The sequence below is a fragment of the Opisthocomus hoazin genome, chromosome 10 (assembly GCF_030867145.1).
Source record: "Opisthocomus hoazin isolate bOpiHoa1 chromosome 10, bOpiHoa1.hap1, whole genome shotgun sequence".
In the NCBI taxonomy this organism is placed as follows: domain Eukaryota; kingdom Metazoa; phylum Chordata; class Aves; order Opisthocomiformes; family Opisthocomidae; genus Opisthocomus; species Opisthocomus hoazin.
In genome coordinates, this window is record NC_134423.1 from 13311569 (window position 1) to 13325823 (window position 14255).

The following is a 14255-nucleotide window of genomic DNA, read 5'->3' on the forward strand; positions in this document are numbered from 1 at the left end:
AAAAATCCCTTGCTTAATTTCAGTTGAAAGCACAGTCCGGCCTCATTCTCATCATTAGACAGCACAAAAAAAGCTCTCCATAAAGATTCTGTGAATTTACTGTACACAAACACTATCATCACAGTACCCAGGGGGAAGAGAGGGGACAAGACAAGGAATTGCAGTTCTATTTATTATCCAACTGTAATTACATATTTAAAAACGGTTCCTTAGACATGAAGCTCCCTTCTGCTCTGTTCAAATCCAGAAAGTAACAAGGTGCTGCTACTTCTTTTCACAGAGGGAGAACCAGTTCATTGCCTGCATAAGCTGTTCATCAAAATATATATTTAATCTAAATACCTTCACAGGCATCCACCCTGTCCCATTTACCCTGTAGAAGCACCCTAACAGCCAGGAAGGCAGTAAGTTACACCAGGGGGACTGGGAGAGGAGAGAGGTCTTTGATTGTTCCTTGTCTCTGGTGGGCTGTCAACTGAGAACAGAGGCGGCTGTACCAGCAGTGCTGGTGCTCACCTACCTGTCACCACGCTGTTCTGGTCACTGTGCCTTGTGCTGGAGTTTCCATGGCCTGAACGCCTTCGTGGTCAGGCGAGAAGATTACGCCATTAACTGCTATTGGAACTGAAGTTGGGGGGGTGAGGTAAGGAGTTCCCACACCCTGCCTGCCCTTGCTCTGCAATCTCAGCCTCTTCTTCACAGGCACTCTGTTATGCTACAGTAACTTTCAGTGTAAGAAGTTTAATGTGAATAAAATCGCAGCACTGTACCTGATTTACCCTGCTTCTTGTCTGGTTTGTTTACATTTGCCAGTGCTCCAGAAAAAACCCTCCTTTTTCTTCAACTCCCAGCATGAGGGAAACCTTAGAGGAGTGCTACTCTGCAGCTGTAGCGATACAAAACCCACTGGCAGAGGACAGCTGGAAAAAAAGCCACATTTGAGATAAGCAGGCAATTTGGGTAATCCAAATAGAGGAGAAAGCAAAGGGTTCCTACTCTTTTAGTGTTCTCCAGGGAGCAGGACAGCCCTTTAGCTCCTGGTCACACGCACGCTAAAGAGGCATTAATGTCATGCTGGATAATAGCAGCTAACCGCAAGGCACCGCTGAAGGATGTTAATGTATCCAGAGCCTCGGTGACGCTGCTTTTACGTTGTTACTACAGAGAACTTTCCATTACTAACCCTCCTCTGCTGGGCCTGTTAACTGCGGAGCGATACAATGCAAGGGTGCAGAACTGAAAACAGGAAATACATTTTAAAAAAGCTGGGTGGGTTCGCCAGCAAATACACTGAGCCCCCAAAGCTTCAGTTTTGTTGGGAAGCGCTACACATTCCGCTTGGAAAACTCGGGTCGGAAGTCCCCCAGCAATGTTGGCTTTGTGCACTCAGTATGCAGAGGGGAGGGTGAGAAAAAGTACACTCAACCCGGTTACTAGTTCTTTATGTAAAGTACGATGGTCCCGCCTTTAGCTCCCAAAAGCAGTTGTTTTGAGGATCTGGATCAAGCTCTGGATAAATCCCAGAGGCAACAAACTGACAGCAGCAGAGGGAAGGAAGGCCAGTATTTTGCTGTTCGAGGATAGAAACATTTTCAAAGCTTCTCTAGTATCACGTGGGCATTGAAACTCCTTGCTCTGCTCGCCAGCGGGCTGCTTTGCCGCCCTGCAGCCACCATAAATGATTACTCCTAAACCGCAACTGTAAGGAGGGCACAATTGAATTATTCAGAGCACGGCTACTGTCATCCTACAACAATTTAAATTTAGCATTGAAGCTGACCGTATCATCTCTTCTGAAAAGGCTTGCTCTTTTTTTTCCTGCAAACCAATCTTTCCCCCCATGCTGGGCAACACAAATTCTCAAGGAAGAGCTCTAATCACATGAGCACAGAGCGTCACTGAGGCTCATTTACCCTGTTTCTCAGCAAACAACTAGGAATGTGGCAGACTTTTTTTGCTGCTGCAGCTAGCCCGCTTCCAGCGTAGCCAGCCTCTGAGCATGCGCCCTACCACGGGCCAGCTTGGCAACTTTCTTAGCCACCACACAGCAGCTTACACTTAAAACCAGGCTGGATTCAAGAAATTCAAAGAGCGATCCTGGGATCAGAAGGCAAACAGTCCTACAAAGGCTGGCGCAGTCGGCTGGCCAGCGCCCACGCTGTCAGCCCCGTGCGGCAGGTCTGCTCTGGCTACCCGCCGGGCTGCGTGTTAACGGAGCAATCACCCTGGGACAGAGCAGCTCACCTCCATCAGGCCGCTCCCCCGTGCTTCACAACTGCTACCGCCCAGGAGAGCGTGGGCTTCACAGTGCCCCATGCCCATCACAGTGCCCTGCTCAGGAGTGATGGCACCCAACTGTGCCGCCTTCCTTTCTTCCGCTTTGAGAAAGCCTTTACAAAGTCTTGCCCTTGCGAAATGGGGAGTGACAAGCCCAAGGCTCCACGCTGTGCTAGTCCCGAGCCTGGCCTACTGCTCTGCCCTTGCACTGGTGAGGTGTGCTGCCTTCTCCCGTCTCCAAGCCTGTAACCACTGATCTTACTGCAGCCGGTGACAGGCTTCCTCAGCCGCTTACACGTTCAGCCACTGGAAGGGTTTCACCCTCTCTGGGGTGTGGGATGCTAAGCCGCTACTGCTGGCTTTTCTGAACATACCGGATGCCTCAGCATCCTTCTGGGGGACTTACAGCCAACCACTGAAGACGACCGACACTGTGGAGAGATGGATCTCCATCCTCCAGTCTCTTGTAGTCAGCTGTGACCACGCTAACGGTAGCTACACAGAAACCTCTTCTGACTGCTGCAACAACTCCCTGGGACAAGGCAGAGACCACATGCTAAGATCATTAACAGAAACAGCTGCATTTAGACTAACCGACAGTGGGTTGAAGCCACCCTGGGTCAGGGGAGAGGGCAGGTCCCTTTCCCCACAAGGCAACAGGCAGCACTGGAGATGCTCTTGCACCTGCCTGTCCCGACCAGAGTCCGTCCTAGTCCGCCGCCTGCTGGCTCTTGCGCTTTTCTTTCCGCTGTTCCTCAGCCCCTGCTAGCGCCGAGGTCTCCTCAGGGCTCGTTTCTGAGCCCGATTCTGGTTCCAGAGGCAGTGAGGGAGGCTTTGCAAGTGGAGCTGAAGCTCCAGCACCTGGGGAAAGACCACAGTTATAGTTACTGTATGGCTTTGTGTGTTTTGTCTATACTTTTTGCCCTTCCAGGCAGCATGGAGATGCAGAAAAATCGCAGCTATTAATAACTGTCCGATTTCTTCTCTCTAGCATTAGCCTATCAACAGCACTCAACTTTTGTGAGCTATCCAGCCTGAGACCTTAGAGCACCCAAAGTTCTGCTGAAGGGAAGCTAAGGCACAGGATCTCATTTAGCTGGGCTGCTGTGAGAAGTCACTACAAACTTGGGAATTAACTCGTGCTTTGGAAGGAAAAACAGTTCCACTGAAGCTCGTTTATATGCCAGCTGAAGCCAAAGCCACAGTGCTGTTTTCAATTGACAGTTTTAGCAAACTCAGGGAGAGTCTCAGGGAGTTAAAATAGCTACTTGCAGAACAAAATCAAAACAGGACACTTCCATGCCGAAATTGTCTCTACGCTAAGATTTAGGCTGACAACTGATGCTAGGAACCAGCTCCCTTCTCTAATGTGGATGATAAAGTCCTTCAGGTAAACCTCAAACTCCTGTATGTTTTATTTTTCAGCTTTGCTGGCTAACTCTTCCACGCACGGAAAGTTTATTCCATGTGTGAGAAATGGAACAGGTCCTCAGGGGTGCCAAAGAACAAGGCCTGGATTACACAACCGCTCTCCTGGTTCAGTCCACAGGGAACAAGACTAGAAGTGACGGAAAATCACCGCGATGAGCAGGACCTCGAGCACATTCCTCCTCGGAAGCTCAGGGGTGAGAGGGGGTCAGCCTACGAACGGTGACTCAGGAGCTGCTCCCACCCAGCCCCAGCAAGAAGCAGCACGTAGAGATACTGGCCTAAGCCTTCTAAGGCTGACGCCATCTCCTGAGCAACCTTCAGCCCAGATGGCTGCACTAAAAGGTCATTCAGCAACATGTGCAAGGGAGGGACCTGGTTTCAAAGCAGTCCGGTTGCAGTTATTTTTGTAACAGAAATTATAAAGTGCTTCAGCAAATTGTTCATCATTTCCCTTCTTCAGCAGCCTGCCCTCCCTCTTTTTGTGCATCTCAGCTCCTGGGCTCTTCCAAAGGAAGACAAGAGGTCTGGTATCCGAAACCACCTCCTTCTTGGAGCAAGATCTCAATCCAATGCTAATGGAGTCTTGCCCTTCGTGGCTCAGATAGGAAAGGAAACCTTACTGACCTTCCACACCCTGGAAGAAGCAGGATAGTATAATGCACCACAGACAGCATCTTCCTTCCACGCTTCCTTAACTCAGAAATCTGGGAAAGCTATTACCAAATACTGACATCACTACTGCGTAAGCACCTTCCTACACATGTGCTGCAACTCTGTACTCAAAGAGGGATTTCTCTTCTCCCCTTTCCCCCTCCCACAGACCTATTTTAAAGAGAAGGAAGGACGAAGTACCTGACGGAAGCTGCATGGTTTTCCCATACCCCGCAGCTGAAGACATGGCTTGACCCAGGGCCTGGTTCGAGCCCAAAGGCTGCTGAGTGCTGGAGGATTTCCCTGACGGAGCAGCTCGCTGCTTGGATTTAGACTCTTTAGCAGGCTTAGTCCAGACCAGGCTCTCCCCCACCTGCAGGGCAGCTCCCATCTTCTGGGCAACCTCCACCATCTTCTCAAGAAATAAAAAGAGAAGATCATTGTAATAAGGAACACACCAGACAACAATAAAGTCAGCAACAACAACAAAACCACAAAAAAACCTGAGAGCTGTACAGAGCTGGCTACTGCCTTGGTGCTCGAGGGAAACATCGCTGCTAATTCATTCCCTTAATTAAGAGGGAATCTTGGCTTGCTGTGTATTGATTGAAGAACTGGGCTTCAAAGAGCAGAAACAAAGCAAGCAGCTCTCAGCAGGCAACTGCTCTACTCGAAAATATCTCATAAGCAGAATTTCTTCCTAATAATTAGACTCCAAAGTCAAATTTCTTCCTCGTTTGTTGCCAGCCTTAGCGTGGCTACTTAGTTCCCGCTGACAACTGTTAGGCACGTACCTCAGGGTCAAAGTCAAGAGTACTGCTCTCTTTCATTGCATTGACCTTCTTCTCCATCTCCTGGTACTGGCAGAGGGCTCCCTTCTTGTCGCCCTGGTTATACAGCAGGACAGCGTAGTTCAGGTTAACGAGGGGGTTGCACCTGCAGCAAGCACACAGGATGCATCGCATTCACTGTGGGAACGCTCATCCTGACTTGGATACCGCGAAGACGTGGCCAAGCAGCAAAGCTGGAGACACCTTACTGTCTGGCAGAGACAAGCCCTGGGGTACTCCGACCCTGAACCAGATGAGGGGCTGCACAGCCAGAGTCCTTTGGGAAGATGATAGAGGCCCACATGCTCAGGGAGAGACCCAGTGCCTGGGCTCAGCAAAGTAACCCAGAGTCACTGACAATATAAATGGCTCTGCTGACTGCCTCACCCCCTGCAAGGCTCTGCGCTGCAACAGCCAATTCTTTGCCCCTGGGGACCACCTCAGGACTGTCTTTAGTTACGTGTTGGGCTCCCAGCCCTTGCTGTGACTTACCTCGGGCTCTCACAGCTCTCCCAGTTTGTAGGAGAGCAGCTTGTCATGGGACGGGGCAGTGGAACAGACTCGTGCCTACTTATTGTATTTTACAACCTGACATGCTACAGAACATGCCATTTACATTTCACTTTCCCCACCTCTTCTCTCTCATTCATGCAGAGGAGGTTTAGATTGGATATTCTGAAAAATTTCTTTACTGAAAGAGCGGTCAGGCATTGGCCCAGGCTGCCCAGGGCAGTGGTGGAGTCCCCATCCCTGGAGGGGTTGAAAAACTGTGTGGATGTGGCACTTTCGGACATGGTTTAGCAGGCGTGGTGGTGTTGGGTTGATGGTTGGACTTGATGATCTTAGAGGTCTTTTCCAACCTTAATGATTCTATGATTCTACAGAGAAACAGTGGGTGATACCTATTAACGAAGGACGTGAAGAGGAGACCAGCACCGCAGTAACACAGTTATTCTGCACAGTCCTGTCTCCCTTCCTGATGCAGAACAGCATATGGAGATTTCAGAAAGGCAGAATTGCTCCACATCTCATTTTCCACAGTATCCATTTTCTCCACTAGGATACATTAACCCTGAAGAGCAACCTTTCTTGTGGAACAGCCAGGAGTGTGAGCAAACTAAACCGGAGGGAAAGAGCCAGCTGACTCCCTTGGCCCTGCGACTGGTAAGTGAAGCTCTCGGAGGCCTGATCCTTCCTCAACTGCCCGACAAGCCACACTCAACAAACTGCTCTGACCACTCTTCAGCAGTCTGAATTTCACCCTTGCTTCGGAGAAGCAAAACGCATGGGTGTTACCTGACACAGAAATTAAAGGCAAGGGGGGCAGCGGCCCCAGCCTGGGAGCTCACCCAGGCTGCCGGATGAGAACCGGGGGACGTGCGGTTGAGGGGCGCGCAGCAGAGCACTGTCCAACCGCAGCTCCCGCAGAGCAGCCGCAGTCATGGATCACTGCACACAGCGAGAGAGATGCTTTGTGCAGTTTGCTCAATAAATGTGAGCGAGGGGCTGGTGCCCTCTCCTGGAGCGTGGCAGGGATAACTGGAGCCACCCAAGGACTCTAGCACCCACGCCTGGGGGGCCAAGACACAGAGACCATCCTTTGTGAAAAGCGCAGAAGGGAAGGCTTCTGCTAACACTGCTCAAGAAATAGAAAGTGTCATCTGCAGGCCACGACCACCCATCCTCGGTAAGTTGTATGTCAGTGCCACAAGAAAGACGACTATTAGAGGAAATCTGATAGCATTTATAACCGTTGGTTTTCCTTTAACTGAGAATCACAGAATCACAGAATGGTAGGGGTTGGAAGGGACCTCTGTGGGTCATCTAGTCCAACCCTCCTGCCGAAGCAGGGTCACCTACAGAAAGCGGAACACTGATCCTGGCACAAAAAAATCTCTCCTCGCTGTCTTTGCCAAAGTGAAGGAAGAAATGCATGAAAAAATAAATATCAAAACCCCATCTCTTTGGGGAAAAGATAAAAGCCAAGAAAGGAACTACAAAAAAACAAACCCACGCAATAAAATACTGAACGCAGAGATCAGACAGATCTGGGAACAGCCAGTTTTAAAATTAATTGAACTTTATCAAGCTAATTCACCTTCAAGAGCTGAGAAGCCATATGACAGCTAGAAAAATCAATAGCTTAATAACCACAGAAAGAAAGGACAGCTATGAGCTAGAATCAGTACTAGGAAGAAACCCCTTTTTTGAAGATTTTTCCAAGATGCTTTCCATCCCAGATCCCAGCAGGGCACCTAGGCCAAATGTCACAGCACAGCTATAAAAGTATTTACGGCAATGGAAACAAACATGGCTATCTTCATCCCAGCCAAACAGTTCATAATATGCCAGCAAAGAAAGCCTGTGGGGACATGGATTCGGCCACACAATAATGGTCTAAAATTTACAGCATGTCCACTGAACAAGCCCAACAAAGTATGGCTATTCCTCCCAGCAGTCCCTGGCAGCTGGCATTCATTTTTGCGTTGATGAGGTTTTACTTTCCCAATAAGACTCTATAGCTGTAGCATCATAGCATTGCCAAACACTTAGGTGAAGTTGTAGAGCTATATTTCTATTCCTTCTCTTTGATCAAAGCATGCAAATTCATGACTAAGCAATCTGAGCAATCTTTAAGGTCCTGCACTGCCTTGCTAGGCACAGCAGGCTGGTTAGGAAAGCCGGGCAAAGGAGTCAACTGGACTTCGTCATGTTGGCAGGAATGACCAATGCACAACTGCAACACACTCCTGTGCAGCAATACAAAGACAAATCTTTGACCACAGTCTGCACAGGTTTGTTCCTCTCAGGAGGCTGCACAGACCTACTGACAGTTGAAACAGATGCAGAAGTAATATTTACACCTGCTTTGTAATTCTGCACAAGTATGAAGAACTGCAGTGTCAGATGTGTGCTGGCTGTGTAGGGCTAACTGTTACACATGCAAGCCATGGAATTCCCAGTAAACATCTGAAAGCATTTACAGCACCTCTTCACAAAGACAATTGCCCTATGGTGTCAAACACTATGTTTTTGAAACCTGCTGCCCTTTATAATTCGCTTAGGAACTTCCAGAATTCCCCAAATTAACCCCAGTGCACCTATGTTAGAGAGGACAGAGGCAAAGGGACCAGCACCTCCTCATGCCACCTTGCCGTGGCCGCTGCAGGTAGAAAAGAGTGCTTTTGGCACAGCTCTGCCACCAGCATACAAACTGCTGGGTTCAGAAACACCCCGCTGGCTGCTGTAAATATGCAAATATTCACAGTAAACTGGGGAGAGACACAAAACTACTAATAAACTTGATCTGGTTTTCTGCCTGAAATGATGAAATACTGCAAGGTTCATTTTACCATTTCTGAAAGCGAGTGCTCTGATTTTAAGAGCTAGGTTGCAAACACAGACATCGTTAACAAAATGGAGGAGAAAGGACTACGCTGCTTTTATATGCTTTATACTAGCTTCTTGCCCACATTCTCCCAGCTAAAATCTTCACGCTGCCCAGTTCAGAACAGGCTTTATACCAAGCCTCTCGTTGCTCTGCACAGTGCTGAAACTTTGGGTTACAAAACATTCTGGGATGACTGGTTTTCTTCTATCAAATTTGCTCTGCTGTGCATAAATATTCCCTGGAAGGTGGCCTGGAATCCAAAGACATCACCACTGACTCACTAACTAAACAGCAAAATAAAAACCAGCTTTGGCTGGACTCAAACAAAATTTCCCTTTCATTTTTCAGAGCTGATCTGAATTTTACAAGAGAAAAGGTGGTTTTAAAGCAGTGACTTGCACAGCTGCAGGAATAAAAATGTTTCCCTATCGCAAACCATTTAGGGTCAAAGCAGACAGCAGGACAAAGCACGCAGAGCAAACCAGGTGAGGGAGGCAAAGGAACGCGATCAAACGACTGACAGCCATGATTCAGACTTACTTGTCCAGTGCCACAGCTTGCTCATAGGAATGTTTTGCATTCTCAATGTCTTCGAGGTTTGTCAGAGCAACTGTAACAAAGCAAAATGTACACAGACATACAAGTTGGTGCTTCACATGGACTTCATTTTTAGGACAATTCTGAACGTCATTACATCGTAAAATAAACAGGTGCTAGCAGGGCTGTCTGCACTGCTGCCAGGATTAAGACCACTAATGTCACATCTGACAACTATTTGTCTGGCTTGATCCCAAAAATGTCCAGTACTGGAAATCCACACCCACTCCTTAGGCAACCCAAATCCAAACTCCTACACGTAGAAAGTCTTTTCCAATGCTTAATGTGGGTCTGACTGCAATTTAACCTTCCTATTCACCACAGAGAGCGACCAGACGATTCAGACTTTGTACCTGTCAGTGACCTACTGGGGAACGTCTTCTCAGTAAAGCCTTATCCAATATTTGTTGACTTCAGCCCAAACTTTCTGTCTCTTCGATGCTGCCCCCCCCTAAGCTGGATATCCACCGGAGCTGGTAATGGAGTGTTGCATACCTGCAAGTAGCATATACAGCTCTCCCATCTTGGGCTGGAAGTTGATGGCTGCGCTGAGGAAGTGGAAGGCCGATGCATACTGCTGCATCGTGAGGTGGACTAACCCCAAATTGTACAAGATCTTCCAGTCAAAGGGAGCCAAGTAGTTTGCCCGCTTCAGGCAGCTGATAGCCTTCAAAAAAAGGAACAAGCGTGCTGTAACACAGCCCACTCAAAACACACCTCCTGTCTCTGCCCCAAGAGGAATCTTGTTCTTGCATGAAGTTAGCTACAGCTGAAAAACAGAAGGAAACCAGATACTTACTGCTACATACTTCTTCTTCCCAAAGAAGCACATCCCAATGTTGTTCCACAGCGGGGGGCTTTCAGGCACGGTGCTGGCTACCACCCTGTATTTGGAGAGGGCAACGTCAAAATCTCCATGGGCTTGCATCATGCTGCCAGCCGCCAAGGTAGCCTTTGAGAGAACACAAGTGACCGGCTGAGGAACTGCGTTTCCCCAAATATAGCAAGAAGACAAAAGGACAAAACAAATACACTAAAGCCATCTCAGGAGCAAACATTTAACTTTTTCAGTTTTTTTCTTCTAGGAGCTGCCAAGACCAACCATGGGGAGCAGAAGGGAGCTCTAGAATCTCCCAGCATTTAACAGAAGACAGGGTAAAGAAGGGACTCGAGCCCGCTTCTTCCTGCACCACCTCGATCATAATTGTCTCAAAAATGTTGCAACGTGACAATTGTTTAGGGTACGTTTTGGGGTGACAGTACTATCTCCCAGAGTCTGAGTCTCTGAGAAGATCAATCTCCTCTTTACAAACAAGCACAGACAGTAATAGTTCTGGTGCAAGTTAACCAGAGAGCAAAACATACGCAAGCAAGACATATGCAGCAAAGCTGCCTAGCTCACACTGACTGGCTGATAATGCAAATTAATGGAAATATGCACAGGGGGGAAAAAGCAAGTGATTACAACATACTATACTTAAACCACACTAGTTAAGTCCTTTACAGTATTTCACAGTGACAAGTAAACTTTGTAAGTGTAAAGGTGTTTCCACAATAACATTCAGCTTGCATTCATCTATCGTTTGTCAACCACATATTTCAATACTCTACATCGTTAACATCGTACAGGAGGAAAAAAGAAGCAGAGAGAAATGAAGTGACATGCCTAAAAAGGGAAGCAGTTTCACAATCAGGAATGAAACCTAGGTGCCAAGCTTGGCTTTCCAGGCTGGAGCCAAGGAAAAATCACATTTGTATACAACAGCTGGAAGCAGAGACAGAGATATTGGCAGATGGGAGAACAATATCATGGAATATCACTTGTGTCTGTGCTCCACACCTAGGAGTCACAGGGACCCAGGCACAGCTCTTGGGATTTTTGAAACAATGTCTGAAACATCTTCCTTGTAAAATAAATTCCATTTGTTTTGTTTGTGACTTCACATTAAAAACCAAAGGGATCAATTTAAGATCCCATATTCCGCCTCCTCCCCTTTCCCTACCTCCACACACATTCAACTCCCTACCCAGAGAAAAGTCCCAGAAACCTATTTTGGAGAAAGCCTTCTGGGCATGATCCTTTTTCACCTCTCCAGGCTAAGACCCTGGATACACATGGCAAAGCCGTGATACTGGAATTAGCTTTAAGAGGTGACTTATCATCATTCAGCTCATTCGTTTCCACTCCTCATGATACCTTGTAGTTGCCTGGGTCGTAAGTAAGCGCGTTTCCAAGGTGTTCAAAAGCCTTCGGGTAATCCCCAAGCTGGGAAAAGAAGTACATGAGCATCAGAAATTCAGGAATAAGGGGGTTAAGAAGTAGAACACATGCTCTTTGGGAACCAGAATTTCTGATTCCGTTAAAATAAAGATTCAGAAAAGTGAATTTTACAGTGCTCCCATCACACCCCACATTCTTATTTGATAATTTACAGAACAGATTCTAAAAATTGATTTTGCTGAGCTGGATTCACTGTTCTGACCAAAGCATAGGTTTCCACACAATTTGTGTTCTGCCATTTCTATACAGGAGCGAGCTCTGGCTTGATACTCCTCTGCTCCTTCCTCTCTTCCAGCAAAGAGGCTACAAATTGCTACTCTGCACATCCTCGATGCCCTCACCACAACTCCCCAGGGCACTCTTTTCATGGCAAAAAGTCTCTCCCCTTGTCTTCTAATGGACTGCAGGTGTCAGCGGGCACGACTGTGTCCCTACGTAAGCGCATTACTGCTTAGAATCACTTAAATCCTGTTGTTTTCCATTGAGCTATGCTAGAATTCTACCAGCCCAAACAGGATAAAATTCTGGATACTGGTATCCTTTTTTTGTCACGAAAACTGATGAGAAGCCCGTCTGTCACTCCAGCAATTACACAGATGAATCAGAGTCCAGCACCTTCTGTAACTAATAGCAAGTGGGAAAGCTGTAGCAGCATCTTTACAACTCCTGAAGGTGAGCACGTATCCAGAGAGACGCGACAGACTGAACAAACGAATCACAGCACAGAGTCCTGGGGGCTAAACTCCCAGGGCAAATGTTATAATACTTCTAGCAGATGTCCAAGGCTCCTATTGAATTTCCCTATCTCTAGAGCATGGCAATTTTTTTCAAGATCTACATTTCATTCTCGAACATCTAAACTATTAGGGAAATGCTTACAGATCTTTCTGAATCAGCACTTCGTGCAAGTTTTGTAGTCCATCAGTCCTTTCAGGCACTACTGCCGATTCTTCTGTGCTTGTTGACTCTTCGGGAAGCTTACTTTTGGAATAATCAGACAGTCCTTCCTATATGTTTTACACACCCAAGTGATAAGCATGCCTTTGTTATTTACATTGACTTCGATTTTCTTCTATGGTGCATTAACACTAACAATTTCATGGCTGCTTTTGTAGGAGAATAACTTGCTAGACTCCTGCTCCAGAAGGAAGGTAATGACTAGTCACGTTTTGTCATACTTGGAGGATTTATAACAGAATTAGGGCAGCTGTCAAACAGAATGCCTGCTCTGGCTCAGGTCCAGAAAATCCACTTGCTTTTAGCAGCAAAGGGAAAAAAAAAGATACAGACAAGCAAGCTCTGTCATGTTAAATGCAGTCTTTAGATAAACGTGTGCAAGTCACAGGAAGCTGGATAGAAATTAACTCTAAAAAAAAATCCTTGGTCATTTTGAAAATAATTAAGTTAATGTAACAGCTAACAGTCTTCAGTACCTGCAAGTAAAGTAACCCCAGTGTTGTAAGGAGGTCTGCATTTTCTGGGGAAAACCTGTAATACAAAAGCCAGAGAGCCGTGTTGTTCATCAGCCCTTCCAGAACAAAGTAAAATCAGAACATGGAATTACGATGCTACATTATACTAGTATCACCACGGGAAAGTAACTGCTAATAAATGCAAATATTAGAACATGTGCCATCACGGGGACTTCCTTTGAACAGACTACAACTAAGCTTTCAAAATGTCTTCTGGTATAAATGGGAAGTCAGCACAGCTCTGTGAAATAGATCTGGATGCATAATAAGATAATGTGGTTTTGTTAAGCTTCAAAGTGAGTCTGCATCAGTGACCTGGAAATACAAAACAGGATTTTCCATCGTCTCCCATAAGCCACCCTGTAAATCCATCCGAAGCCTCTTGGGCCATGTAGGACAGGCAATCCTCGGCATTTCTGATGGATCCTACACACGCTTGTCATCAGACTTTTAATTCACGCTATGAAAAGATTACAAACCTGGTTTCACAGACCAGCTGTGGACTGCTCACCACGGCTTTGTGCTCCACTGCAGCCCACAGATCAGAGCACTCAGACAGGCACCATCCTGGTAGTTAACGTATCCCTGGCCATACAAGCCACTCCATTCAGCAGAGAAGCTTGAAAAAATGCATCCCAAGGGCTTCCAATTACTGTATACAATTCCCAGTCCTTCATTGCTAATACAAGGTTCACACAGCAATGTCGTGAACCCTTTTAAAAGCATCCCCATTCCCAGCAGCTTTTGAAGAAATAAGTAAGATGAAAACAACAACAAAAAAGAAAAAGCAGAAAGAGACAATGTATTTGTGGCCTCACTCACCTTGATAGCAGAAGACCCTGCTATCAAGACTTAAGAAATTTAATGTGTACAACCCCATAGGCATCTTTAAATCCCAACCAGCACAAAACTGCCTATGCCTAGTGGTATAAAACCAGAGACCAGTGACAGACTATTCTGTGCTGGTAACAGCAGGCAAAATGTAATAGGCAGATGAGAACAAAAAGAAGAAAAAATCGGGACTGAAGAAGAAGGGAGGGCAAGATATAAGATAAGATACGTAAACCTGGTAAGATGCTTAACAAGGATTATTTAAGTAATAAACATTCTAGATTAGTCCAAATGTCTACTCAACCCAATATACTGTCTGACAGCAGCCAAAAGCAGACATGTAAGGAAACAGTATGTGAAAAGAGCCAGTACATGATGTAGATGCTGCGCTGGCTTCCGACATGCTCCTGCTTTTCTTTAGTGTTTGCCTCCATTACAAAACTACATTCTAAAAGCATTGCTAAGTCAGATGCTCAGGAATGCCCTGAAACAAG

The 14255-nt window shown here is 46.6% G+C and overlaps 1 protein-coding gene across 2 annotated transcripts in view; it reads right to left on the reverse strand.

Moving 5' to 3' along the window:
- Positions 1-329: 329 nt before the first annotated feature.
- Positions 330-14255, reverse strand: part of BBS4 (Bardet-Biedl syndrome 4) — a 44585-nt gene continuing 30659 nt past the window's right edge. For both annotated transcript variants that reach the window (XM_075432234.1, XM_075432233.1), the window contains 8 exons: positions 12892-12946; positions 11375-11443; positions 9977-10129; positions 9673-9844; positions 9121-9190; positions 5154-5295; positions 4561-4771; positions 330-3138 (listed from right to left, as the gene is read on the reverse strand). In XM_075432234.1, coding sequence (XP_075288349.1) covers positions 2987-3138; positions 4561-4771; positions 5154-5295; positions 9121-9190; positions 9673-9844; positions 9977-10129; positions 11375-11443; positions 12892-12946 — 1024 coding nt within the window. In that variant the 3' untranslated portion in view covers positions 330-2986. The remainder of the gene's footprint in view (positions 3139-4560; positions 4772-5153; positions 5296-9120; positions 9191-9672; positions 9845-9976; positions 10130-11374; positions 11444-12891; positions 12947-14255) is intronic.